General features: G+C 48.6%; 1 protein-coding gene across 1 annotated transcript in view; it reads right to left on the bottom strand.

Moving 5' to 3' along the window:
- LOC138288344 (coagulation factor XI-like) overlaps positions 1-26,676 on the bottom strand; it is a 214,565-nt gene that overhangs the window by 97,624 nt on the left and 90,265 nt on the right. The window contains exon 5 of the mRNA XM_069229921.1: positions 16,158-16,296. Within this exon, the coding sequence (XP_069086022.1) occupies positions 16,158-16,296 (139 nt within the window). The remainder of the gene's footprint in view (positions 1-16,157; positions 16,297-26,676) is intronic.

Here is a 26,676-nt window from a genome sequence, read left to right as displayed (position 1 = left end):
GCTGGAAGCCTGCAAAACTGCAACAAAGTAGCTAAGACGACTACTGCAACTCTGTAACGCTGATCCTGCCACCTTCTCGACTGTTTTCCTGGTGGTGCATGCTGTGGGGGTAGTCTGCCTCGTCTCAGCACCAGAAGCTCCGAAGAAATCTCCCGTGGGTCGACGGAATCTTCCCCCTGCAACCGCAGGCACCAAAAAGCTGCATTACCGGTCCCTTGGGTCTCCTCTCAGCATGACGAGCGAGGTCCCTCGAATCCTGCAACTCTGTCCAAGTGGCCCCCACAGTCCAGTGACTCTTCAGTCCAAATTTGGTGGAGGTAAGTCCTTGCCTCACCTCGCTGGGCTGCATTGCTGGGAACCGCAACTTTTGCAGCTACTCCGGCCCCTGTGCACTTCCGGCGGAAATCCTTCATGCACAGCCAAGCCTGGGTCCACGGCACTCTAACCTGCATTGCACGACTTTCTAAGTTGGTCTCCGGCGACGTGGGACTCCTTTGTGTAACTTCGGGTGAGCACCGTTTCACGCATCCTTGTAGTGCCTGTTTCTGGCACTTTTCTGGGTGCTACCTGCTGCTGAGAGGGCTCCTTGTCTTGCTGGACGTCCCCTCTCTCTCCTGGTCCAATTTGCGACCTCCTGGTCCCTCCAGGGCCACAGCAGCGTCCAAAAACGCTAACTGCACGATTTGCAGCTAGCAAGGCTTGTTGGCATTCTTTCGGTGGGAAAACACTTCTGCACGACTCTCCACGGCGAGAGGGATCCGTCCACCAAAGGGGAAGTCTCTAGCCCTTTTCGTTCCTGCAGAAACCTCAGCTTCTTCTGTCCAGTAGAAGCTTCTTTGCACCCACAGCTGGCATTTCCTGGGCATATGCCCATCTCCGACTTGCTTGTGACTTTTGGACTTGGTCCCCTTGTTCCACAGGTACCCTAGATTGGAAATCCACAGTTGTTGCATTGTTGGTTTGTGTCTTTCCTGCATTATTCCTCTAACAAGACTTCTTTGTCCTTAGTGGAACTTTAGTGCACTTTGCACTCACTTTTCAGGGTCTTGGGGAGGGTTATTTTTCTAACTCTCACTATTTTCTAATAGTCCCAGCGACCCTCTACAAGGTCACATAGGTTTGGGGTCCATTCGTGGTTCGCATTCCACTTTTGGAGTATATGGTTTGTGTTGCCCCTATCCCTATGTTTCCCCATTGCATCCTATTGTAACTATACATTGTTTGCACTGCTTTCTAAGACTATACTGCATATTTTTGCTATTGTGTATATATATCTTGTGTATATTTCCTATCCTCTCACTGAGGGTACACTCTAAGATACTTTGGCATATTGTCATAAAAATAAAGTACCTTTATTTTTTGTATAACTGTGTATTGTGTTTTCTTATGGTATTGTGCAAGTGACACTTGTGGTACTGTAGTAGCTTCACACGTCTCCTAGTTCAGCCTAAGCTGCTCTGCTAAGCTACCATTACCTATCAGCCTAAGCTGCTAGACACCCTATACACTAATAAGGGATAACTGGGCCTGGTGCAAGGTGCAAGTACCCCTTGGTACTCACTACAAGCCAGTCCAGCCTCCTACAGCCCCCTCCTGTGCGTCAAAATGACGTCACAGTATAAATAAGGGGCACAGGCCTTAAAGTCATTTTTTAGAAGGGAACGCCTACCTTGCATATAATTAACGCAAGGCTGGTTCCCCCTTCCAAAAAATGGCGCACATGGTGGAACTTTGACTCCCGTGGGGTCGGACGTCAAAGTATAAATATGGGGCAGGGTTTGCGCCGATTGTGCGTCAAAAAGTTTGACGCACATTCGGCGCAAACAGAGTATAAATATGCCCCCAAATTTTTATGAAAATCCTGTGCAACAGGCTAGAGAAACTATGGCCCCATTCGATCCGCCTTACGCAGACCGGGTTCATTTATGGCAGACGGGAGCCAACGTTCCCCGAGCACTCAACTTATGTCAAATAGCGGTAGGATACCAACACCCACATGATCCTTTGCTCCTTGGATGCTGAGAAGGATTTTGACCGGCTCGACTTGAGCTACTTGTTCAAGGTACTGGATAAAACACCTCTCAACCCCAAGAGTAAAGCCTATATCAAAACTAATTTTCTCAAACCTTCAACTAAGCTCAGTGTTAGCAGTCATATGAGCCCTAAGAGGCCAAACCGAGATGCCCACTTTCCCTTGTTATATTTGCGTTGGGCCAAGATCCTTTGGTCTTGAAAATTGACCACTGCCTTTTGATTATAGACCTACAGGTTGGAAAACTCAAATATAAACTACTGTTGTTTATTGATGATATCCTCTGCTTTATCACCAACCCTGAGACCTTGCCGCCCGCCCTGATCAACAAACTTGATTCCCTCTATCAGATCTCTGAATTTAAAATGAACTATTCCATATTCGTTGCCATGGAACTTCCCACGTAATCAACGGAGGGCGTGACTCTTCTAGCTACACTCAGTGTAACTAGATCCCTTTCATACCTTGAATGTCACCATTAGGTGAACCACCTAAGGTCTTCATTATTTCCTGCTATTTCACTTTGTTTCTATTGCTTTCGATGCTGATTCCTGACTTCTAATGTGTATATAATAGTGTATTTACTCACCTGCTAGTGGAGTATTGCCTATACAGTATTTTGGTATTTTTTGTTACCATAATAAAGTACCTTTATTTTTGTAAAACTGTGTGGTTCTTTCATGTGTGTAAGTACTGTGTGACTACAGTGGTATTGCATGAGCTTTGCATGTCTCCTAGATAAGCATTGGCTGCTCATCCACAGCTACCTCTAGAGAGCCCTGGCTTCCTCGACACTGCCTACACTATAGGTTCTCACCACAAACCAAGCCAGCTTCCTACATTGGTGGTGCAGCGGTGGGATGAGACACTTGCAATTGCTTTACCACTCTGTCACTAGGCACTTTCCACAGGAAGGTTTAACAGACTGGCCTGCATTAAACTGTATTTCTTACTCTGACTACTTTGAGTAGTTCAGACGTTCCACATTTGGATCCCGCAAGAGAAGATTCAACTTATCCACAGCAAACTTCTGTCTTTCAAGTGGTGGGGGGGGCAGAGCCACTGGGGTGTTTCACAAAACAATGTGCAGAAACAAGTCAGAGGGAGGCTTGCAATACCCCCAGATGGATCGCTATATCCAAGCAGCCCAGTTCCGCCCCTTGTTGGACCTCAATGATCCTAACACTGGGAAACTATGGGAGCAGGTTGAGGCACTCTTGACTGAATCAATATATATATATTGCTGTGGCTCCCACAGCTCCAACACCCGGACTCTCCCTGTTACACTCTATGCACATTACAGTAACACGTTGGTCGTCCAGCATCCGTAGCTCTGGACTTAAGACCCATCCCTCCTCGATGCCTTCTGTTTTGAACATCCCCGATATCCTCCCGGGATAGTCAGATAAAAGGGTTTTGCAGATGGTTTACCAATAAGATGGCTACACTGACACACCTCTACTCCAAAGAACAACTCGTTTCCCCAGTTTCCTTGCACGTCATTTCACATTAGAGAATGATCACTCAGTACATGTGCTACAACTATTGCTCCAGGCGCCCTCATCCTCTAATTGCCTCCAACCTCAAGAAGTCCTTATGCCCACTGAAAAATACTGAGAACAGTCAACCAGGAAGGTGTAACTTGCTTCTATCGGCTCCTTGAGCTCCCACACCTTCAAATGGGAGGAGTAGTTGGGCGTCACACTGGATGACACGCCACGGTCGCATATTTGGACGCTGCCACGTCTTCCGCTGTCTGTTCCACCTACAAAGAAAATAGCTATAACATTGTTATGTGGTGGTACACCGGTCTGCTTGGCTAACCCCCAGAATGTTGGCACAATGACATATGTGGTGGACCCCTCAACCTTACTGCTGGGGGACATGGGCGAACACTCAAATTACTGTTTGAAAACTGCTGGGGGGACTTCTCACTCAGTTTCTTTTCACTCTGTGAATAACGGTCATCCACCAATGGCGGGCTGAGGTGGGCCTGACAATTCAAATGTGGTGGCGCGCAGTATGGTCCCTTTATACCATGGAAAAACAGACAGCTGTGGTGAGAGAGAGGGTTTTCAAGTTTTAAAAATTATAGGCAACATTTTGCACATTTATGAAAAACCAGCAGAGAATTGCCCTTGTCCTGGCTCCCTCCCGAAACTCATACAGGCGTCGGGCCTTTGTAACCCAAGCTCCTCCGAGAACTCTGTTGAAGATGGCAATGTCATGTCCGAATATTCCTATACTAACTATAGTATACTATGGGACAAATGTACGAAGCATTTTTACGTTCGCAAAGGGCCCGATTAGCAGAATTGAGCCGTTTGCGAACGAAAAAAGCATTTTTGTATGTACCAACCCAAAATGCGTTTCAGTAACCTGTTACCGAATCACAATTTGGTTTTGCAATTTGGTTTTTAGGAAGGGTGTGTTTATGGCATTCCTTCCTAATACCGAACCTCAGTGGTATGTATGAATGTTTTGCAACCTAAATACAGTTGCAAAACATTTGCATTTCACCACCAACTTCCCCCTTGAGAATGGTTAGGAAAATGTTTTTAAGAGCAGGCAGTGGTCCCACGGACCACTACCTACTATTAAAAATTGGAATAAAATGTTTCATTTTTCTTTTTGAAACACATCCTGTTTCCTTTAGTGAAAAGCAGTCACAGACATGATAGTCTTAAGACCTCAGCAGGCCACCATCACTGCTCCTAATGGGCAGCAGATTGCGGACCACCTCATTAATATGCATGAGGTAGGTCTATTTGCGACCCACTAGGAATCACTAATGAGACTCAAAACAGTTTCATACATTAGGAATACTGATTTCCTAATTGCGATTCGGAGAGAATCACAATTGGGACATCAGTATTCCAAGTGTTGGTACATCTGCCCCTATATTCTGTTTGATGCACCTGAACTGCTCTCACAAGTCAATCTGAGAATACTAACTTAATTTTTAGCCTTTGATCTCAAATACTTTGACATTTACAGGACATTTTAAAATGTTCAGTTTTACATTTTGCTCCTTTATTTATATACACACTATTATTAATCTATTATTAATATTTCTTTTTCTATGCAGTCGCGGACCCCTGAGGAGGTTTCGCAAACTCCCAGGTTCCCCGGACCACAGGTTAAGAACCACTGATCGAGAGCATCTGTTCGGTCACTGTAGTCATTAAGGCCCATATTTATACTTTTTGACGCAAAACTGCGCTAACGCAGTTTTGCGTCAAAAAAATTAGCGCCGGCTAACGCCATTCTGAAGCGCCATGCGGGCGCCGTATTTATTGAATGACGTTAGCCGGCGTTAGCCGCCGGCGCCGTCTGATGTGCGTTTAAAAAAACGACGTACACCAGGCAGTGCCGGCGTAGGGGGATATGGGGCTTGGGCGTCAAGAAATGGGGCAAGTCAGGTTGAGGCAATTTTTTCGCCTCAACCCGATTTGCGCCATTTTTTTTCACTCCCAACCCCCATAGAAATGACTCCTGTCTTAGCAAAGACAGGAGTCATGCCCCCTTGCCCAATGGCCATGCCCAGGGGACTTCTGTCCCCTGGGCATGGTCATTGGGCATAGTGGCATGTAGGGGGGCACAAATCAGGCCCCCCTATGCCACAATTTTTTTTTTAAAAAAACACTTACCTGAACTTACCTTAAGGTCCCTGGGATGGGTCCCTCCAGCCTTGGGTGTCCTCCTGGGGTGGGCAAGGGTGACAGGGGGGGATCCCTGGGGGCATGGGAGGGCACCTCTGGGCTCCTTCAGAGCCCACAGGTCCCTTAACGCCTGCCTTTTGCAGGCGCTAAAAAACGGCGCAAAAGCGGCCGTACGTCATTTTTTTGGACCCGCCCACTCCCGGGCGTGATTTTTGCCCGGGAGTATAAATCCGACGCACATGCCTCGGAGTCGATTTTTTAGACGGGAACGCCTACCTTGCATATAATTAACGCAAAGTAGGTGTCCACGCTAAAAAATGACGCTAACTCCATGGACTTTGGCGCTAGACGCGTCTAACGGCAAAGTATAAATATGGAGTTAGTTTTGCGTCGAAATTGCGTAAAAAAAAACGACGCAATTCCGGCGCAAACGGAGTATAAATATGCCCCTAAGTATTATTTTGGTTTGAATACAGCATGGCACCACATGGTCGGAGCAACCTTATGTCAGCCACACCCTGCACAAAACCCTACCAACATAGTGGCACCTCGCCAAATCCGACCAAGCTGTCTTTTTATCACCACTCTCAGTGCCGTGAAGTAACTCAAGCAGAAGCTTGGCGCTTTACAAAACCCAAGAATAAGTATACAAATAAATGCTGTTAGACTTTTCATCCTTGGCGTGGTCTCCCTTAACTTTTTGCCTCTGTTCCCCAGGTTGTTGATGTGTGCTGGACTCTGATTTTGCTGTTTTTGTTACTCTGGGCACTTTACCACTGCTAACCAGTGCTAAAGTGCAAGTGCTCCTGTTTAAATTGTATGTAAGTGGTTCATCCATGATTGGCATATTTGAATTACTAGTAAGTCCCTAGTAATGTGCACTAGAGGTGCCAGGGCCTGTAAATCAAATGCTACTAGTGGGCCTGCAGCACTGGTTGTGCCACCCACATAAGTAGCTCTGTAATCATGTCTCAGACCTGCCACTGCAGTGTCTGCATGTGTATTCTTACACTGTAAATTCGACTTGGCAAGTGTACCCACTTGCCAGGCCTAAACCTTCCCTTTCCTTACATGTAAGGCACCCCTAAGATATGCCCTAGGTAGCCCCAAGGGCAGGGTGCAGTGTATGGATAAGGTAGGATATATAGTAATGTGGTTTATATGTCCTGACAGTGAAATACTGCCAATTTCGTTTTCACTGTTGCAAGGTCTGTCTCTCTCATAGGATAATATGGGGGCTACCTTTAAATATGATTAAAGTGTAGATTCCCCTAGAGAAGAGATGGACAGGTGGAGTTTGGGATCCCTGAACTCACAATTTAAAAATGCATCTTTTGGTAAAGTTGATTTTGAGATTGTGAGTTTGGAAATGCCACTTTTAGAAAGTGAGCATTTTCTTGCTTAAACCATTCTGTGACTCTGCCTTGTTTGTGGATTCCCTGTCTGGGTCAGTTGACAGTTGGGTTGTTTTTCACCTCACACCAGACAGTGACACAAAGGGAGCTGGGGTGTGATCTGCATTTCCTGATTAGCCATCTCTGCTAGGAGGGAGGGGTGGAGTCGTCACTCTCATCTGAAAGGACTGTGCCTGCCTCTGACAATGCTGTCTCCAGCCCCCTGGTGTGTGTCTGAGGCCTTGCCTGGGCAAGGCAGGATTTCACAAGAAGGTGTGAGTCCCCTTTGAAGGAAGGTGACTTCAAAGACTAAAATGGGTATAAGAAGGGCATCCAAACTTACAAACTTTAGAAACACTTCTGGAATCAAGGGGAACCTCTGCCTGGAGAAGAGCTGATCGCTGAGGAACAAGTGCTGCCCTGCCTGTGACTGTGCTTTGTGGAGCTTTCCTGCAGTGCTGCTTCTGCCAGAGTAAGAGGGCAAAGACTGGACTTTGTGTGCCTTCCATCTTGAAGAAGAAATCTCCAAGGGCTTGATGTAGAGCTTGCCTCCTGTTGTTGAAGTCTCAGGGATAGCAAAGACTTCTTCCTGCCAGCACCTGGAGTCTCTGGAGAGACCCCTACTCTGCTCTGTGGTGCCCTTCCAGTTCCTGGGACCCTGAAAGGAGAGGCTGGCAGCCTAAGGACAAAAATACACGCACCGAGCACCGTGCGGAGAAAAGATCGACGCGAATCCGATCGCGGCTGAGAAAACGACGCGACGCCGGTTCCGCAGCTGAGAAACGACGCCGCAGGAAACGCGACCGAAAAACCGACGCCCGGAGCAGGAGAAACGACGCGCAGCATCGCTGACGGAGGCTGAGAGATCGCACCCTGCGCCGCGGGACTTTCGGATCGTCGTGTGGCTGGCTTTTTCAACGCGCACCGCCGTGCCGAGTTGTTTTCGACGCACACAGCCGTGCAGGGTTACTTTCGACGCACACCGCCCGTGCGGGGTTATTTTTGACGCAAACCAGGTACATTTACACGCTAGCAGCGCTAGTGTGTTGTTACAACTACCTAAAGACTCTTTTTATTTTAAACCTTTAAAAAATCATAACTTGACTTGTGTATGTTGGATTTTTTGTCGTTTTGGTCTTGTTTTGTCTAGATAAATATTTCCTATTTTTCTAAACTGGTGTTGTGTCATTTTGTAGTGTTTTCATTAAGTTGCTGTGTGTGTTGGTACAAATACTTTACGCCCAGCACTCTGAGGTTAAGCCTACTGCTCTGCCAAGCTACCAAGGGGGTAAGCAGGGGTTAGCTGAGGGTGATTCTCTTTTATCCTAACTAGAGTGAGGGTCCTTGCTTGAACAGGGGGTAACCTGACTGTCAACCAAAGACCCCATTTCTAACATTGGTGACCAGCGGTCGGGATTTGGACTTGTATTTGTACTTGACATACAGTAATTAAGTGTACACTACTGTTTTTGATCTCAGACCACTACGTGACCACATACTACTAGTCTTGTGATTTTTGTTTTTACTTGGACTGTTTTGCTCTGCATTTAGTTTCTTTTTTTTTCGCTGATCCCGGGATTGACCTTGCTGAAACTTCATTTGAGAACTTGCTTTTCTGTTTTTGGAACTGTGCATATTTTTTTAACCTCTCATCATGTCTCAGTCTGGAGATGCCCTAGCTGAAGCTGCTTTTGACTTGGAGAAATTGGAGAGCTACAAGGTGGCTCAGTTGAAGCAGTTTTGTAGTAATGTTGGCTGTCCCATTAAGAGCTCATCCAAGAAGGATGAGCTGCAAAAGGCGCTGAGGGCCTGGGTGACAGCCAAAGCAGCTGAGGGGCACACAGATGAGGAGCCAGAGGGGGAAGAGGAGTTGCAAGTCACTCACACTGATGTAGTGGGTGGGCCTGCTATGTCTCAGGGGAGAATCTCTAGGGCAAGTAGCAGTGTATCCTCCAAGGGTCTGACACCTGAAGAGTTACAGGACAGACAGGCAGAAAGGGAGTACCAATTGGAGCAGAGAAGGCTAGCCCTTGAGGAGAAGAAGATAACAATGGCTCATGAGCTTAGCTTGAAAGAGATAGATCATAGAAGCCAGTCCAGTAAGGATGGTGGCAGCAATTCTACAGTGCAGCCTGAGAGAAGGGTACACATCCCAAAAGACCTTGTGAGGGATTATAAGAGGGAGGATGATATCTACTTGTGGTTCAAGGGTTATGAGTCAGCTCTCCACATGAACCTGGTCCCTGAAGCTCATTGGGGGGCAGCCCTGTGGAAGCATTTTGAGGCAGAGGGGAGGGACACACTGACGGCCTTAGGGGATGCTCAGAGTCTCACCTACCCTGCCATGAAGGAGGCCTTACTTACCAGGTATGGTCTCACCCCTGAGCAGTACAAGGAGAAGTTTAGATCCTACAAGAGAAAGGAATCCCAAACATGGTTGGAATGTGTTGATTCTTGTTGCAGGTCACTGGATGGTTGGGTGAAGGGCAGTAAGGTAAACACGTATGAGGGGCTTTACAATTTAATTGCTTGGGAGCACTTGTACAGTTTATGTTTTCCAGAGCTGCGCCAGCACCTCATTGACAGCAAGCTGACTGACCCCAGGAAGCTTGCACAGGAAGCGGACCGCTGGGAGAGCACCAGGGTCCAAAAGAGGTATGGGGGAGACCACGCCAAGGGTGGGCAGGGTCCCTCTCAGACGAAAGGGGGGGGTAAGGGCAAACAGGATGAGTTCTCTAAAGGGCCCCAAACTGATTCCCAGGGTAAGAATTCCCAACCCCCCAGTGAAAACAAGCCATGGTTCTCCAGAGGGAAGCCAATGGCAGGTGGTCCCCTACGTAAGTGCTATTCATGTAACCAGGTGGGTCATGTGAGGGGGGACCCCAAATGCCCCAAAAGTACACCGGCACCCACTGGTGCACCGTCCCAGGGTTTGGCCAGTGTAGCGCTTGGGGAGGAGTTGGTTTCAGGTGGGTGGGAACCAGCAGAAATAACCCTTGTCTCACTAGGGGACAGTGAGATGGTCCAGAGAAACCTAGTGCCTGATAACACTAAGAAGTACAGGCAATGGGTGACCATCAATGGACAGAGGGTGGAGGCTCTAAGAGACACAGGAGCCAGTGTGACTACAGTGAGGAGTCACCTGGTGTCTGAAGAGCAGATTGATCCCCGGGTACTTCACCAAGTAGTTGCAGTAGACAATTCTGAGCGCCTCTGCAGGGTGGCGCAGGTTCCCTTTGAATGGGGGGGGGTCTCAGGTTCCTGGAAAGTAGCTGTGAGTCCAACCATGCCTGTTGATTGTTTGCTAGGCAACGACCTGGAGGATTCCCCTTGGAAGGAGGTGGAACACAGGTCTCACTTGGAGATGTTGGGTCTGCCTGGGTGGGTATGCGTATCCACCCGGTCTATGGCAGCCAATCAGGGTAGTCAAGAGCCCCTGGAGCCTGAAACAGTGGCCCAGGGGACCGCCAAGAAGAGGAAAGGCAGGAGGCGCGGGAAACCCGCCCCAGAAGTTCCCACGGTCCGGGAGGAGGCAGAGCCTGAGGGTGATGCCCCGGAACCTACAGGGGAACAGGTGGCTGAACTGGGGGAGGTCCCTGAGCTGTCGCAGTGGCAGCAGGAAGGGGGACCCACCCGGGAAGTATTCTGCACAGCGCAGAAGGAATGCCCTACTCTTGAGGGACTGCGGCAGCAGGCTGCAGCCCAGGCGGCTGGCGGAGCGCCAGGTACTCACCTGATTTACTGGGAGGATGGCCTCCTGTATAGTGAGCCTAAGGTTCCTGAGCCGGGGTCAGCTCGTATGCTGGTGGTACCCCAGGGCTTCAGGACCTTCCTACTGGGTTTGGCTCATGATGTGCCTTTGGCAGGACATCTAGGACAGGACAAGACCTATAAGAGGCTTGTCTCCCACTTTTACTGGCCCTTGATGAACAAGCAGTCAGCTGCTTATTGTAGATCTTGTCAGACTTGTCAGGCAAGTGGCAAGAGTGGGGGGAAATGCATAGCTCCCCTCCAACCTTTACCGGTAGTCAGTACTCCCTTTGAAAGGGTAGGAATTGACATTGTGGGGCCTCTGGATCCCAAGACAGCCCTGGGCAACAGGTTCATCCTGGTCTTGGTGGACCATGCCACACGGTACCCAGAAGCTATTCCTCTAAGGACGGTCACCGCCCCCGTGGTGGGACGTGCCTTGATGGGGGTTTTTACCCGCATGGGGTTCCCCAAGGAGGTAGTATCTGATAGGGGTACAAACTTCATATCCACTTATATGAAGTCTCTGTGGAAGGTGTGTGGGGTAACCTACAAGTTCACCACCCCTTACCACCCCCAAAGTAATGGTCTGGTTGAGAGATTCAACCGCACCTTGAAAGGCATGATTCAGGGCCTGTCAGAGCCCTTGAGGCGTAAGTGGGACGTCCTCTTGCCATGCCTTCTGTTCGCTTACAGGGAGGTGCCTCAAAAGGGACTTGGCTTTAGCCCCTTTGAGCTCATCTATGGCCACCCTGTGAGGGGACCGCTCAGTCTGGTGAAGGAGGCTTTGGAGAAAGCTCCTAGTAAACCACCCCAGGATGTATTTAGCTACATGCTGGCACTAAGAAACCAGACTGCCCGCTTCAGGCGTCTCGCTCAGGAGAACCTGGAAGCAAGCCAGGAGGACATGAAACGGTGGTACGACCAGAATGCCACTCTGGTTGAGTTTCAGCCTGGACAAAAAGTGTGGGTCATGGCACCAGTGGAGCCTAGGGCTCTCCAAGATAAGTGGACTGGGCCTTTTGAGGTGGTGGAAAGAAAGAGCGAGGTCACCTATCTGGTAGACTTGCAATCCCCCAGGAACCCCTTGAGGGTCCTACATGTCAACCGCCTCAAACCACACTTTGAGCGAACTGAGCTATCCATGCTCCTAGCGACAGATGACGGGGTGGAGGAAGAGAGTGAGCCTCTTCCTGACCTCCTGTCTGCAGGAGAGAAAGATGGGTCTGTGGAGGGAGTGATCCTCTCCCCCTCCCTGACTGAGGAACAGCAGAGGGACTGTCGCCACGTGCTGGGACAGTTCGCCTCACTGTTTTCCCTGATCCCAGGAGTCACACACCTGTGCACACATGATGTGGACACTGGGGACAGTACACCTGTTAAACATAAGGTTTACAGGGTGACTGACAGGGTGAGGGCTTGCATTAAGGAGGAAGTCTCCAAAATGTTAGCCCTAAGGGTTATTGAGCACTCCAGCAGTCCTTGGGCCAGCCCAGTGGTCTTGGTCCCAAAGGCTACTGCTCCTGGTGCCACTCCAGAACTTAGGTTCTGTGTGGACTACCGGGGTCTCAATGCGGTCAGCAAGACTGACGCACACCCCATCCCCCGAGCTGATGAGCTCATTGATCGGTTAGGAGCTGCCAAGTACCTCAGTACGTTTGATTTAACATCTGGGTACTGGCAGATTGCCTTAACTGAAGGGGCAAAGGAGAGGTCAGCATTCTCTACCCCGATGGGCACTTCCACTTCAATGTGATGCCCTTTGGGATGAAGAATGCCCCTGCCACCTTTCAGAGGTTGGTCAACCAGGTGTTGGCAGGACTGGATGAGTTCAGTGCCGCCTACCTGGATGACATTGCTGTGTTTAGTTCCACATGGGAGGAACACCTGCAACACCTCTGGAGAGTGTTAGAGGCCCTGCAGAAGGCAGGCCTCACTATTAAGGCGAGCAAGTGCCAAATAGGGCAGGGTTCTGTTGTGTACTTAGGACACCAGGTGGGGAGTGGCCAGGTGGCACCCCTACAGCCTAAGATTGACACGATTCTGGCTTGGGAGCCTCCCAAGACCCAGACTGAAGTGAGAGCCTTTTTAGGTCTCACAGGATACTATAGGAGGTTCGTTAAGGGATATGGTACCATTGTTACCCCCTTAACTGAGTTGACTTCTAAGAAGCAACCCAAGAAAGTGATCTGGACAGAGGCCTGCCAGAACGCTTTTGATGCCCTGAAGGCTGCCATGTGCACAGCACCTGTGCTGAAGGCACCTGACTACTCCACGGAGTTTGTTGTACAGACAGACGCCTCAGAGCATGGTATTGGAGCAGTACTCTCACAGCTGAATGAAGAGGGCCTAGATCAACCCGTAGCCTTCATTAGCAGGAGGTTACTACCCAGGGAACGTAGGTGGAGTGCCATAGAACGTGAAGCGTTTGCTGTGGTCTGGGCACTGAAGAAGCTAAGACCCTACTTGTTTGGGACTCACTTCCGAGTTCAGACCGACCACAGACCCCTCAGATGGTTAATGCAGATGAGGGGTGAGAACCCAAAACTGTTGAGGTGGTCCATTTCCCTACAGGGGATGGACTTTACGGTGGAACATCGACCCGGTACAGAACACGCCAATGCTGATGGTCTGTCCAGGTTCTTCCGCCTTAGTGATGAGAACTCCCATGAGGTTGGGTAGTTGCTCCCCACTTTTAGCTGGGGGGGACACGTGTTAGACTTTTCATCCTTGGCGTGGTCTCCCTTAACTTTTTGCCTCTGTTCCCCAGGTTGTTGATGTGTGCTGGACTCTGATTTTGCTGTTTTTGTTACTCTGGGCACTTTACCACTGCTAACCAGTGCTAAAGTGCAAGTGCTCCTGTTTAAATTGTATGTAAGTGGTTCATCCATGATTGGCATATTTGAATTACTAGTAAGTCCCTAGTAATGTGCACTAGAGGTGCCAGGGCCTGTAAATCAAATGCTACTAGTGGGCCTGCAGCACTGGTTGTGCCACCCACATAAGTAGCTCTGTAATCATGTCTCAGACCTGCCACTGCAGTGTCTGCATGTGTATTCTTACACTGTAAATTCGACTTGGCAAGTGTACCCACTTGCCAGGCCTAAACCTTCCCTTTCCTTACATGTAAGGCACCCCTAAGATATGCCCTAGGTAGCCCCAAGGGCAGGGTGCAGTGTATGGATAAGGTAGGATATATAGTAATGTGGTTTATATGTCCTGACAGTGAAATACTGCCAATTTCGTTTTCACTGTTGCAAGGTCTGTCTCTCTCATAGGATAATATGGGGGCTACCTTTAAATATGATTAAAGTGTAGATTCCCCTAGAGAAGAGATGGACAGGTGGAGTTTGGGATCCCTGAACTCACAATTTAAAAATGCATCTTTTGGTAAAGTTGATTTTGAGATTGTGAGTTTGGAAATGCCACTTTTAGAAAGTGAGCATTTTCTTGCTTAAACCATTCTGTGACTCTGCCTTGTTTGTGGATTCCCTGTCTGGGTCAGTTGACAGTTGGGTTGTTTTTCACCTCACACCAGACAGTGACACAAAGGGAGCTGGGGTGTGATCTGCATTTCCTGATTAGCCATCTCTGCTAGGAGGGAGGGGTGGAGTCGTCACTCTCATCTGAAAGGACTGTGCCTGCCTCTGACAATGCTGTCTCCAGCCCCCTGGTGTGTGTCTGAGGCCTTGCCTGGGCAAGGCAGGATTTCACAAGAAGGTGTGAGTCCCCTTTGAAGGAAGGTGACTTCAAAGACTAAAATGGGTATAAGAAGGGCATCCAAACTTACAAACTTTAGAAACACTTCTGGAATCAAGGGGAACCTCTGCCTGGAGAAGAGCTGATCGCTGAGGAACAAGTGCTGCCCTGCCTGTGACTGTGCTTTGTGGAGCTTTCCTGCAGTGCTGCTTCTGCCAGAGTAAGAGGGCAAAGACTGGACTTTGTGTGCCTTCCATCTTGAAGAAGAAATCTCCAAGGGCTTGATGTAGAGCTTGCCTCCTGTTGTTGAAGTCTCAGGGATAGCAAAGACTTCTTCCTGCCAGCACCTGGAGTCTCTGGAGAGACCCCTACTCTGCTCTGTGGTGCCCTTCCAGTTCCTGGGACCCTGAAAGGAGAGGCTGGCAGCCTAAGGACAAAAATACACGCACCGAGCACCGTGCGGAGAAAAGATCAACGCGAATCCGATCGCGGCTGAGAAAACGACGCGACGCCGGTTCCGCAGCTGAGAAACGACGCCGCAGGAAACGCGACCGAAAAACCGACGCCCGGAGCAGGAGAAACAACGCGCAGCATCGCTGACGGAGGCTGAGAGATCGCACCCTGCGCCGCAGGACTTTCGGATCGTCGTGTGGCTGGCTTTTTCAACGCGCACCGCCGTGCCGAGTTGTTTTCGACGCACACAGCCGTGCAGGGTTACTTTCGACGCACACCGCCCGTGCGGGGTTATTTTTGACGCAAACCAGGTACATTTACACGCTAGCAGCGCTAGTGTGTTGTTACAACTACCTAAAGACTCTTTTTATTTTAAACCTTTAAAAAATCATAACTTGACTTGTGTATGTTGGATTTTTTGTCGTTTTGGTCTTGTTTTGTCTAGATAAATATTTCCTATTTTTCTAAACTGGTGTTGTGTCATTTTGTAGTGTTTTCATTAAGTTGCTGTGTGTGTTGGTACAAATACTTTACGCCCAGCACTCTGAGGTTAAGCCTACTGCTCTGCCAAGCTACCAAGGGGGTAAGCAGGGGTTAGCTGAGGGTGATTCTCTTTTATCCTAACTAGAGTGAGGGTCCTTGCTTGAACAGGGGGTAACCTGACTGTCAACCAAAGACCCCATTTCTAACAAATGCTATATATGCCTGACTGTTTTGTAAATAAGCGTGTGCTATACAAACGCTGCATACATCATAGCTGCCAAGGTTTCATATTGCTATGTGTGATATTTTCATAATTTTTGTGAAATTATGAGTGACATTTCAACGACTATGAGTGGCACTTTCTTGCAAGCAAAATCAAGCGAAAGAGACGAAGGAACCATATACACATTGTGGTATATCGAGAATCCTATACCTCCTGTTGTACACCAGCGCCACCTTGTGGCCTTTGTAAACACTACTCTGCGCTTACATAGCAAAGTGAGAAACTGATCAAGAAGGTTTTACTGCACTTCAGGACTTGCGTGACAATCTCAGGCATTGCGGTAATTCGGGGAAATGCCCGGAAATGCGTTACAATAATGCAAGATGCGTGACACTTGGCAGGGCTGATACATATAAACACAATATTCAGGGCATCACACTGTGAAGTTTAACAGTTCTTACTTGTCATCATTGTAGGTAAAAAACTGGCAATATGGATTCCTGGAACACGCGTCCTGGCAGGCGGTGACGTCATCTACACTGAAATTAATCAGATCACTCCCAGGAAAGTCAGTCTCAGGAAATATTTTGGGATAACAGCCTAAAAAGACAAAACAGCGATCTGAAATACTCAGAGTTTGAGTCTCGGTGCCAGACGCCCCAAAATCTCACCCCTCTAAGACCCTGTAAAAGTGGTGTCTGGCATGGGCATCCATTCACCAAAATGCCAGGGGTAGCAGTACTGACATCATGTACTCTTTGACCTTAATGAAGTCACAGGAAGTGATGTCACATGACCTTCATCCAATGACATCACAATAATTGCACTCCCTCTGGTCCTACTCACCCTTACACGTACTCACTTTTTCACTCACTTTCTCACACACACATACTAACATATGCGATCACACATGCACACCCCATCTCACCCACATGCATAACATACATTGAAAAGCTTCTTACCTAAGATGCCAGTGAAGGTCCCTTCCAGATTCTGCTGCTCTACTTTTTATGACATTAATAATAATAGATTAGTATTCATAATTAAGGTAATAAAAAGTAAGCAGAAATAGAAATTGGAGTTTGACGCTAGTAACGTTAGTGTTCTTGGCACTGATGTTGCCACCTCTGAGACTAGGGTCGCAAAACAAGTAGCGGGGTCGCATGGGGCAAACCAGGGGTCACAGTTGCGACCAGCCGCGTGTCGTGGAGGGGGTGGGGCGGCGAGCGGGGGGGAGAGCCAACACATTACATTAGAAAAAATATTTTAAAAGCCCCACTTACCTCGCTCCTTGACGTGCCGCTCCGCTCCTCCGTCTCGCTGCAGACACAGGCTCCCAGCCTCCCCTGCGGCCAATCTTGAGGGTGCACCAAGGCAGACTGGGAGCCTGTGTAGGCTCTCTCCAGCCTGGCAACTGTGTTGCTGGGCTGGAGAGACCCTTCAGTGCATGTGTGTTTGGCCAGCCCGAGACGCCCGGCCAAACATTCATGCGCAGTGGGGGGGAGTGCTGAGCAGTCCCCCTCATTGCTAATCACCCCTATGGCCCGCCCCTTTTCCCCAAAACACAGTTTATTATCGTTTTGGGGGAAAAGGTTTGCAGTTACCTCTGCTGGTGGGGGGCGACACTCCTCCACCTTTATGGAGGAGTCATCCCTGGTTGCAATCCCTTTTCCCCTAAATTACATCAATGGTCAATGGTAATCCCGAATGAGCAGCGGTAACTCTGCGGATCTGTGGTGTTTCACAAGGAAGCATGTGATGTCTTCAGGTGAAATATCAAGGAAATATGAGGAATCAAGGAGGGAATAGGGTCTGGGATTACCGGTTAACCCAGTAATGACCCATTTCTACTTGTAACATTGGGAGAGGAGTTAGTGGTGCCCTTGGTGTCTGGCCAAAACGTCATAGGTAGACTCAAAAATGGTGTGAGAGGACGGTTTTGACCATCTGGTCTGCCATGATTTTTTGCTTTTTGATCACCTGGTTTTTGACCTTATACTGTGAGTGAGCCTCCTAGTCAGGGACTCACCCACAGTAAAATCATGGTAAAATATACTGCACATGTTTACCACCTGTGCTGCCTTGCTATGGAAAGGCTGCTGTGACGCAGCAAGAGTAGGAGGCCCCAGGCTCGTTACACGTGAACATGTGTGCACACATGTGTGCACCCATGTGAGGGCTGCGCAAGGATGATCCCTGGTGTTTGCAGCCAAGAACTGCGCTTAGGTAGCCTGGCACAGAAAGAACTATGCATAGTAGGTGGTGACCTGGAGCAGGTCTCACGAGATATGTGTACACATGTGAGGGATAGTCAGTGTGCTTATGGTCTTTTCACTGTAGGGACACTCCATTAAAAGTAAATGGGAAAGAGTGGCCTAGGGCATAACTCAGGTCCCCTAGGGCCCACGGAGACCAGAGACACCTCAGTGTACACTGCAACATGTATGAAAAGAATGATCCAGTAGGTTACAAAAGCACAGTTGTACAACTTATGGGTCATCTTTCTCTAACTCAGCTCAGGATTCGGGTCAATTACTGCTCTATCCAGCTGCCTGAGCAGAGCCTTGCATCAATCAGACAGCTGTCAGCCCTTGCCAGGAAATGGGCGGAGGGGTCCTCAAAAGAAGGTCAGGGAGGAGGGGCTGAGTTTCAGAGCACTAGCTCCTGGACCAAACCATTTTGAGCTATCCCAGAAGACTCTGCAGGAAGGAGGGGACAGGGCTGAGGAAGTTATGTGGCACATCTGGATAGGCCAGAGGTGCAGGCCTGCCGGACACTTCCGCCCCCACTTAAAAGGTCCTGCACAGGGTAGAGCGCTCTCTCTTGGCTGTGCTTCACTGCTGGACACTAGGACTGAAGACGGGCGACATGGGAAACTGGAAAGAAGGAAATCAGGCCTTAACGAAGCACATGCCAGGGCCAGGTAAGCTGGCCCCCTTACCCCTCTGCCCGAGGACCATTTGGAAGAAAAAATGGTCTGGCGCGAGAAGAGCACGCTGCCCAGAAGAAAAGGAAGGCACCCAGAGAAAAGGCTGGTGCAGGGGGTCAGTGGGGATTGGCTCCCTACCATTTAGAGACCTTCTAGTCCAGGAGGCTTAAGGAAAGTGCTCCTGGTGGCAAGGGCTTGTCACCAGGAGTGAACGAACACCAAAATCGTCAAAAACAGCCCTTGGAGGGCCGCAATATCAAGAGGAGAAGGTCTGTGATCTTTGACCTAATTCAGAGCAAGCTGCAAAGCACTTGGGGCTCCGCCGCTGCTCTGGTCAATGCTCCCGGGTGGGCCAGGGCCGGGTGCTGCCCTCAAATAGAAGTAAAGCCAGGGGACACTGTTGGGACCCCCTTGAAGATGAGCTGGGAGGTCCCTGGACCCCATCCTGGGGCCCCACAGAGAAGGAAGGTGGGAAGAGCCATCGTACCCCCTGCAAAAATGTCGGAAGGGGGCCCCGGACCCCATCCCAGGGCTCCACCAAAAAGAACAGTCGGAGGTCGCTGTTGCATCCCCTGCGAAGATGGCTGCGGCTGAGGGAGAGCCAGCAGCGGAAGACCAAGACGAAGATCGTTCTGGGGCCCCGAACCCCACCCTGGAGACATCCGCGGAAAATGAAGGCGGGGACCGTCGTCGCACTACCAGGAATGGCGAGGAGGTGCCCTGGTTGCCATCCCGGGGCCCGATGATGTGTAGAGGAGTGGGGGAGTGCCGTCTCACTCCCCCAGGTGGCAGGCCTATCGGCCGCAACCGATTGCGTCTGCCCATAGAAGCAGGCAGACACCCAGTGCAGGGCCGGCCCCCACAGCAACTCCTGTAGGTGTTGGCCATGCAGGGAACTAGTGGGAGCAGCCAGGGGTGGGCTCCCTGAGCTTCTCCCCAACTGTAACCACCTGAAAGTGGTGTCCTTGTGGGGCCAGACACCCCCCCAGCAAGAGGGCAGCCGGGGATGGGCTTCCCATGCTGCTCTCCAATGAACAGGAAACTTGACGGGGTGTCCAGTTGGAACCGGACATCCCCCAAAATGAGGGCAGCCGGGGGTGGGCTCCCCGCACTGCCCTCCAATGAAGCAGCCATGCAGGGGGTGTCCGGGTAGGGCTGGACACCCCCAGACAAATAAGAACGTGGCGCGAGGCAGCATAACTTAAAGCAAAGTGGCTCTCCCTGGCACAGAGAGAAAGCCTCCCATCACACATGCATATGTCCCAGAAGGCCTTGTGAAGCCCAACGTATGTCTGAAATTGTTGCTCAGCTCGTGGTGGCCCCAGGAAGATGGGGTCACCACGAACCAAGTGACCATGGACAGGGGGAAGCTGCAGGAGCAGAGCAGTCTCCCCAGATACACAGTTGTTGCCCCCACCCTAGGTTGGGTAGGACAACAGAATTATAACCCTCCAAGGGTTCCAACATAATGTAAAGCACAAGCCTCTTGGAACTTTTGTTTTATACTTGTAGGATTGTACTCTCTAGAGGTGTAGGATGGTATTACAACAGATTAATCAAGGGTAACTAAGAAGTAATCTGAGAGTAATGTAAAAGTAGCTCAAAATTAATCCTAGCCTTTAAATTATTTAAACATGTTTCTACATGTTCCTTGATGAGGTTGATTTGAATAATGAGACTGACAATCATCTGTTCGCAATGTAGATGTACTTATTTGCCAGATCTAGGGGCTTTCACTCCAAATTACAGTCAAGTATTGCTTTGGGATACCAGGGATTGTTTTGCCCGGTGGGTTGTTGGATTATATGTCTCATTGGGGGAGGCATGAGTGATTACACAATGTCATCCAAGAGTAATTCCATCAGTGTGTATATTTGTAAATTGTTGCATAATAGTGAGTAGTGTGCGTGTAATAAATGTACTTTTACTGAAGAAAACACACAGACTGTAAGACCATTTATTGAGTTTCATGCTTGCGTGCTCGTGAATGTGGATTACTGCCCACACCACCTCCCTTGAGTAACCCTTGGACTGCTCTGCAACGCTACCCTATGAGAGTCAAGCGCTACAATGCGGTGTTTGGTTCTCAGTGGTGGTCGTGTGCGGACCCATTACTTGTGCAGGCCACCCAACTAATGACCCACCTTCCAACAAATGGCATTGTGGCCAACTCATTTGGAAAGTAATAAACACAACTTTTTGTTGCAGTGAAGTTTCATCTGTGTGCTCAAAAAGCTAAACTAGATTTAATATTTTGTTTTTCATTTAATGCTTGGCACCGCAGTTGAAGCCTTTTCTCTGCATTGTGAATACTACCAGTCATTACAATAAAGTAGACACAACATTTATTGCAACACATCCTGTCCCTCAAAGTCAAATACACCTATTTTCCTTTACGCTGAGAGGTAATGGATGCATCATTAATATAAAATGTATCACTGCATTTATTACCAAATAAAATACCCAAGTACTTATAATAACATTGTGCCAAAACATATCTTCATTATTCAGCATTTACTTGCACAATCAACAAAGTAAACCATTGCATTTTACAATCTACTGAGAGATATTGACATTTTTGATGGTACTATTTAAATAGTGTATGATCTTTCACCTATATTATGATGTAATCATAATAAACACATTTTTAATTCAATTTCTCTTACTGGAGCATAGTCCTGTAGAAAGTTCCCAAGAAAAATCAATGGCAGAACAATTTGAAGGAGAAATGACCTTTAATCTAGCTTTAAGACTGCAACAAAGAGCTTGGATTACATATTTGAAAAAAGAACAAATATGAGATTAATTCTTCAAATAAAATCAAACTTCCCATAAGATTGTGTCAGATGCTTTCTCAACATACAGTGCAATGGCCCCACTTGGTGACTCCTATGTTTAGCTTAAGCAATTATTGGAAATGGCCCTTTTTGCAGGGTTATCACCAAACGTTTTGCTTCTGAAATACTGTTTTGATCCTGTGCTGAATTTCATTTTTCCTGGCCTTAGGACTCTGTGCACTTTACCACTGCTGAACAGCGCTAAAGTGCAAGTGCTCTCTGTGTAAATTGTATTGTTGATTGGTTTATCCATTAATTTTCATATCTGATTTACTAGTAAGTCCCTAGTAAAGTGCACTAGAGGTGCCCAGGGCCTGTAAATCACATGCTACTAGTGGGCCTGTAGCACTGATTGTGCCACCCACATGAGTAGCTCTATAAACATGTCTCAGACCTCCCATTGCAGTGTCTGTGGGCAGTTGTAAACTGCCAATCTGACCTGGCAAGTGTACCCAAACCTTCCCTTTTACTACATGTATGGCACCCCTAGGGTAGGCTCAAGGCAGCCCCATGGGCAGGGTGCAGTATATTTAAAAGGTAGAACATGTACTGGTGTGTTTTACATGCCCTGATAGTAAAATACTGCTAAATTCATTTTTCACTATTGCAAGGCCTATCTCTACCGTAGGTTAACATGGGGATTGCCGAGAAATAATTTTCAAGTGTAATTTCCCATTGGGACCAGCTAGAGATATGGAGTTTGGGGCTTATGAACTCAATTTAAAAATACGTCTTTTGGTGAAGATGTTTTTTAAATTCCAAGTTTGAAAATGACACTTAAAAAGTGGACATTTTCTTGCTTAATCACTCTGTGTCTCTGCCTGGCTATGGTATACGCGTCTTGGTCAGGATGACAGTTGGGCTGTGAATTCACTCTAGGCAGTCAGACAGAGGGAGCTGCGGTGTGCCCTGCATATAATGATGGGTCTTCCTGGGCTAGAGTGGTGGGAGGAGCTGACACTTGCACCTGAATAGGGTTGGACTGTCCTTACACAAAGCAGTCTCCATCCCCCTAGAGTGTGTCTGGGGCCAGGGCAGGAAAGGCAGGGTCTTGCACACCACAAATACTTTATTTTTAAGTTTGCCTACTTCAGAGGAAGAAATGAGTATAGATATTGGGCCTCTGAGGCCACAACTTCAGAACACTTTTGGACTGAGGACATTCTACCAGGAAGAAGAGCTGGATGCTGTAGGAGGGATGGCCACTCTGCCTCTTGCTCTTCTGTGCTGGCTTGCTGCTTCTGTCCTGGAAGTTAAAAGGACTGAGCTTTGCTTTCTACATCCTGCTTTCCAAGGTTCTCCAAGCGCTTGGACTCAGCTTACCTCTTTTTAAAGGTCTGAGGGACATCAAAGACTTCATCTGCCAGTGCCTGGGATTTCTTGCTGAGAGTCCTGACTTACCAAGTGGTCCCAAATCCAGTTCCTGGGCCATTTGGAGTGAGTTCTAGTGAAACCAAGAAGAAGCCAAGAGCCTGATTTATGAAAAGTTCAATCAATCAATCAATCAATCATGTAAGTTATAAAGTGCCCTACTCACCCGTCAGGGTCTGAAGGCGCTGGGGGGGGAAGCTACTGTACGAAAAGCCATGGTTTGAGGTGTTTCCTGAAGGTCAGGAGGTCCTGTGTCTGGCGTAGGTGGAGTGGTCGGGAGTTTCAGGTTTTGCCGGCGGGGTGAGAGAAGGATCTTCCACCAGCGATGGTGCAGTGAATGTGGGGGACGGAGGCGAGTGCAAGGCTGGTGGAGCGGAGCTGGCGGATGGGAGTGTGGAAGGTGAGTCTGTTGTTGAGGTAGACCGGGCCTGTGTTGTGGCGGGCTTTGTGTGCGTGGGTGAGTAAATTGAAGGTAATCCTCTTTGATACGGGTAGCCAGTGTAGGTCTCCGAGGTGGGCAGAGATGTGGTCGTGGCGTGGGACGTCGAGGATGAGTCGAGTGGAGGCGTTTTGGATACGTTGCATTTTCGTTTGTAGTTTGTCCGTGGTTCCTGTATAGAGTGCGTTGCCGTAGTCCAGTCGGCTGCTGACCAGGGCGTGGGTGACTGTCTTTCTGCCTTTGCACCATTTTATGAAAAAAAAGCGGCGCAAACTTACAAAATATAATAATATATTGTAAGTTTGCGCCCCTTTTGCAAAAAATTACGCAAAGGCGGCACTAACTTTTCATAAATCAGGCTCCAAGTGCAGCGTCTCCAGAGTGACTACGGAACCGGCGCCGCTGTCTGCCTCTCTGCCGCTGCCTGCATTGGAGCCATGGTCCCTGCTGAGTGCAATGACCGCGACTGTCACTGCTGGCCCGACTCTGCTGCAGCATCTCCGAAGTCCCTCCACAATGTGAGTCCTGAGTGCCGTGTTCCTGACTTCCGGGGCACCCAACTCTGCCGCAACACCCGTGGTCCCGTGGTGTGATCGCAACACCGCAAAGTCGATGCAACACATCTTGACCTGCTGAAATCATTGACTCCGCCTGTCGGTAAGAAACCAATGCCTCGCCACCAGTGCCGCATCATGTCTCCTGCAACCATAAGGAACCGATGACTCACCTCCCCTGCCTAGCAGTAAGGAACGGATGCCTTACCTCCCAGTAGCAGTAAGGAACCAACACCTCACCCGTTTCCCCTTGCATACTTTGTGCCTGGTGCAGGCATAATGTGGTGAAAGGGGTTACAAAGTGGTGCAATGCAAGCATTACGCCACTTTGTAACTATGGCGCTGCGTTTTTGGCCTTCCAACATCACATTAGCGTCACAAAAATGGTGCTAATGTGGCGTTGGAGTGGTGCTGGGCCCCCATAAATCTGGGCCTTAATCTTTAAAAATGTGTATCTTTGCTTGTGGTTGTTATTTTTTTTCATTTTGGTCTTGTTTTATTCTGATAAATATTGACTATTTTTCTAAACTGGTGTGGACTACTGTGTTACTGTGTATGTGTATAAATGCTTTACACATTGCCCCTGAGGTAAGCCTGATTGCTCATCCCAAGCTACCAAGGGGATGAGCAGGGGTTATCTTATGTGTGGCCCCTTACCCTGACTAGAGTGACCGTCCCTACTTGGACAGGGAGCAAACCACTGCCAACTAGAGACCCCATTTCTAACAGCAATCATATGAAAAAACTGATGTTATTTGAAATAAATATACCCCATAAAAACACAAATAATCTGAATGCTGATCTGATCCCATGATCTTCAACAGACAGGAGCTTTTAATGTCTTTTACAATTGTGAAAAGTTAAAGAGATGTCTATTACTAGTAGCCTCTTTTAGTGTCATATGGAAAAGACGTTCCATGGACGGTCCAATTTTGTGAAAATAATCAAATCTGTCCTCTTACCCAATTGAATACCCTTAACAAACGCCACCAATAAGAGTACCAGAACTACTGTCTGTTTGATAGTGTGTGATTGAGTTGTAAAACCTATAGTGACATCATTCACTAGATGGCCCCTTTAAAAGAACCAGAGACTCTACTGAAAGAGGAAGCAAATATGGGCTCCTGTGAATGGGAACATCATATCAATCAATCCATCAAGGATTAGGTGCAACAGATCACCCATGAGGGCCTCAAGGTGCTGAAAAAGCAAGAAGAATACAGGAGCAAGAGAGATGCAGCAGCACAGGGAGGGTTGGGCCTTGGGCCTGATCAATGGGGTCGTGCTGTGGCCTCTATTAGGTAGGTCCTGGGAGGGGCACTGGGAGGTGGTGGGAGGGGCTAGGCAAGAGGCAGGAAATAATGGGTGGCATGATCGAGTGGGAAGAGGAAAGCAAGGAGAAGGCACAAAAAAAGAGGGAAAAGCAAGAAGGCAGTCAAAAAACAGAATAAAGCAAGGAGAAGGCACACAAAAACCAGGATAAAGCAAGGAGAAGGCACACAAAAACCAGGAAGAAGCAGGGAGAAGGCACACAAAAACCAGGATAGAGCAAGAAGAAGACACACAAGATTATATGACAGAACACCGAATTAAAAACAACTACTAACCTTAACAACGAGGTCGGAACACCGACCTCGTCCTTACTACTAATGATTTTACCACGAATGCCTTAACAACGATATTTCGTTGTAAAGGCATTCCTGATAAAATCATTAGCAATAGGCACAATTCACCCTACATCCCTCACCCCACCCCCCCAACCCCACCCCAAAACCTAAAACCCCCTGACCCCCCACCCACTCCCCAAAACCAAAAACGCCCCACCCCCCCAACCCCACCCCAAAACCTAAAACCCCCTGACACCCCACCCACTCCCCAAAACCAAAAACGCCCCACCCCCCAACCCCACCCTAAAACCTAAAACCCCCTGACCCCCACCCACTCCCCAAACCTAAAACCCCCTAACCCCCCACCCCCTCCCCAAAACCAAAAATGCCCCACCCCCCCAACCCCACCCCAAAACCTAAAACCCCCTAACCCCCACCCCCTCCCCAAAACCAAAAACGCCCCCCCCCAACCCCACCCCACAACCTAAACCCACCACTTACCTTTGCCAACTCCCTTCTTTGTACCTTAACCACGCATGTTCGTTGTTCAGAACATACGTAGTGAAGGTACAAAATTACGAAGTCGTGGTTAAAAAAAGCGTTGTTACGCTTTCGTTAACCACGACTTTCGTAATAAAAAAGTCGTAAAAAAGGATGTTTACCGACACACAAAAACCAGGAAGAAGCAGGGAGAAGGCACACATAAACCAGGAAGAAGCAGGGAGAAGGCACACAAAAACCAGGATGAAGCAAGGAGAAGGCACACAAAAACCAGGATAAAGCAAGGAGAAGGCACGCGTGAACCAGGAAGAAGCAGGGAGAAGGCACACAAAAGCCAGGATAACGCAAGAAGAAGGCACACACAAACCAGGATAAAGGAAGGAGAAGGCACCCAAAAACCAGGATAAAGAACGGAGAACGCACACATGAACAAGGATGAAGCAAGAAGACACACATGAACCAGGATGAAGCAAGAAGACACACATGAACCAGGATGAAGCAAGAAGACACACATGAACCAGGATGAAGCAGGGAGAAGGAGGGAGCAGGAGCGATGAAGCAGCACGGGGAGAGCTGGGCCTGGGCCTGCTCATATGGATGGAGAGTGGTTCTCTCAGTTCCCAGCTAATGTAAAGTTGCCAACTTTTGAATGACCATTAAAATCTGTACCCAGTCTCCAAATACCCAGTAATGCCAATCTCCACCTGAAACTTGCTAGCCAATGCCAGGCTGTGCGTGCCAA

This window comes from Pleurodeles waltl, chromosome 1_1, assembly GCF_031143425.1.
Source record: "Pleurodeles waltl isolate 20211129_DDA chromosome 1_1, aPleWal1.hap1.20221129, whole genome shotgun sequence".
NCBI lineage: Eukaryota > Metazoa > Chordata > Amphibia > Caudata > Salamandridae > Pleurodeles > Pleurodeles waltl.
Note: the sequence above shows the minus strand (reverse complement) of the source record. Positions and strands in the feature narration are given on the sequence as shown.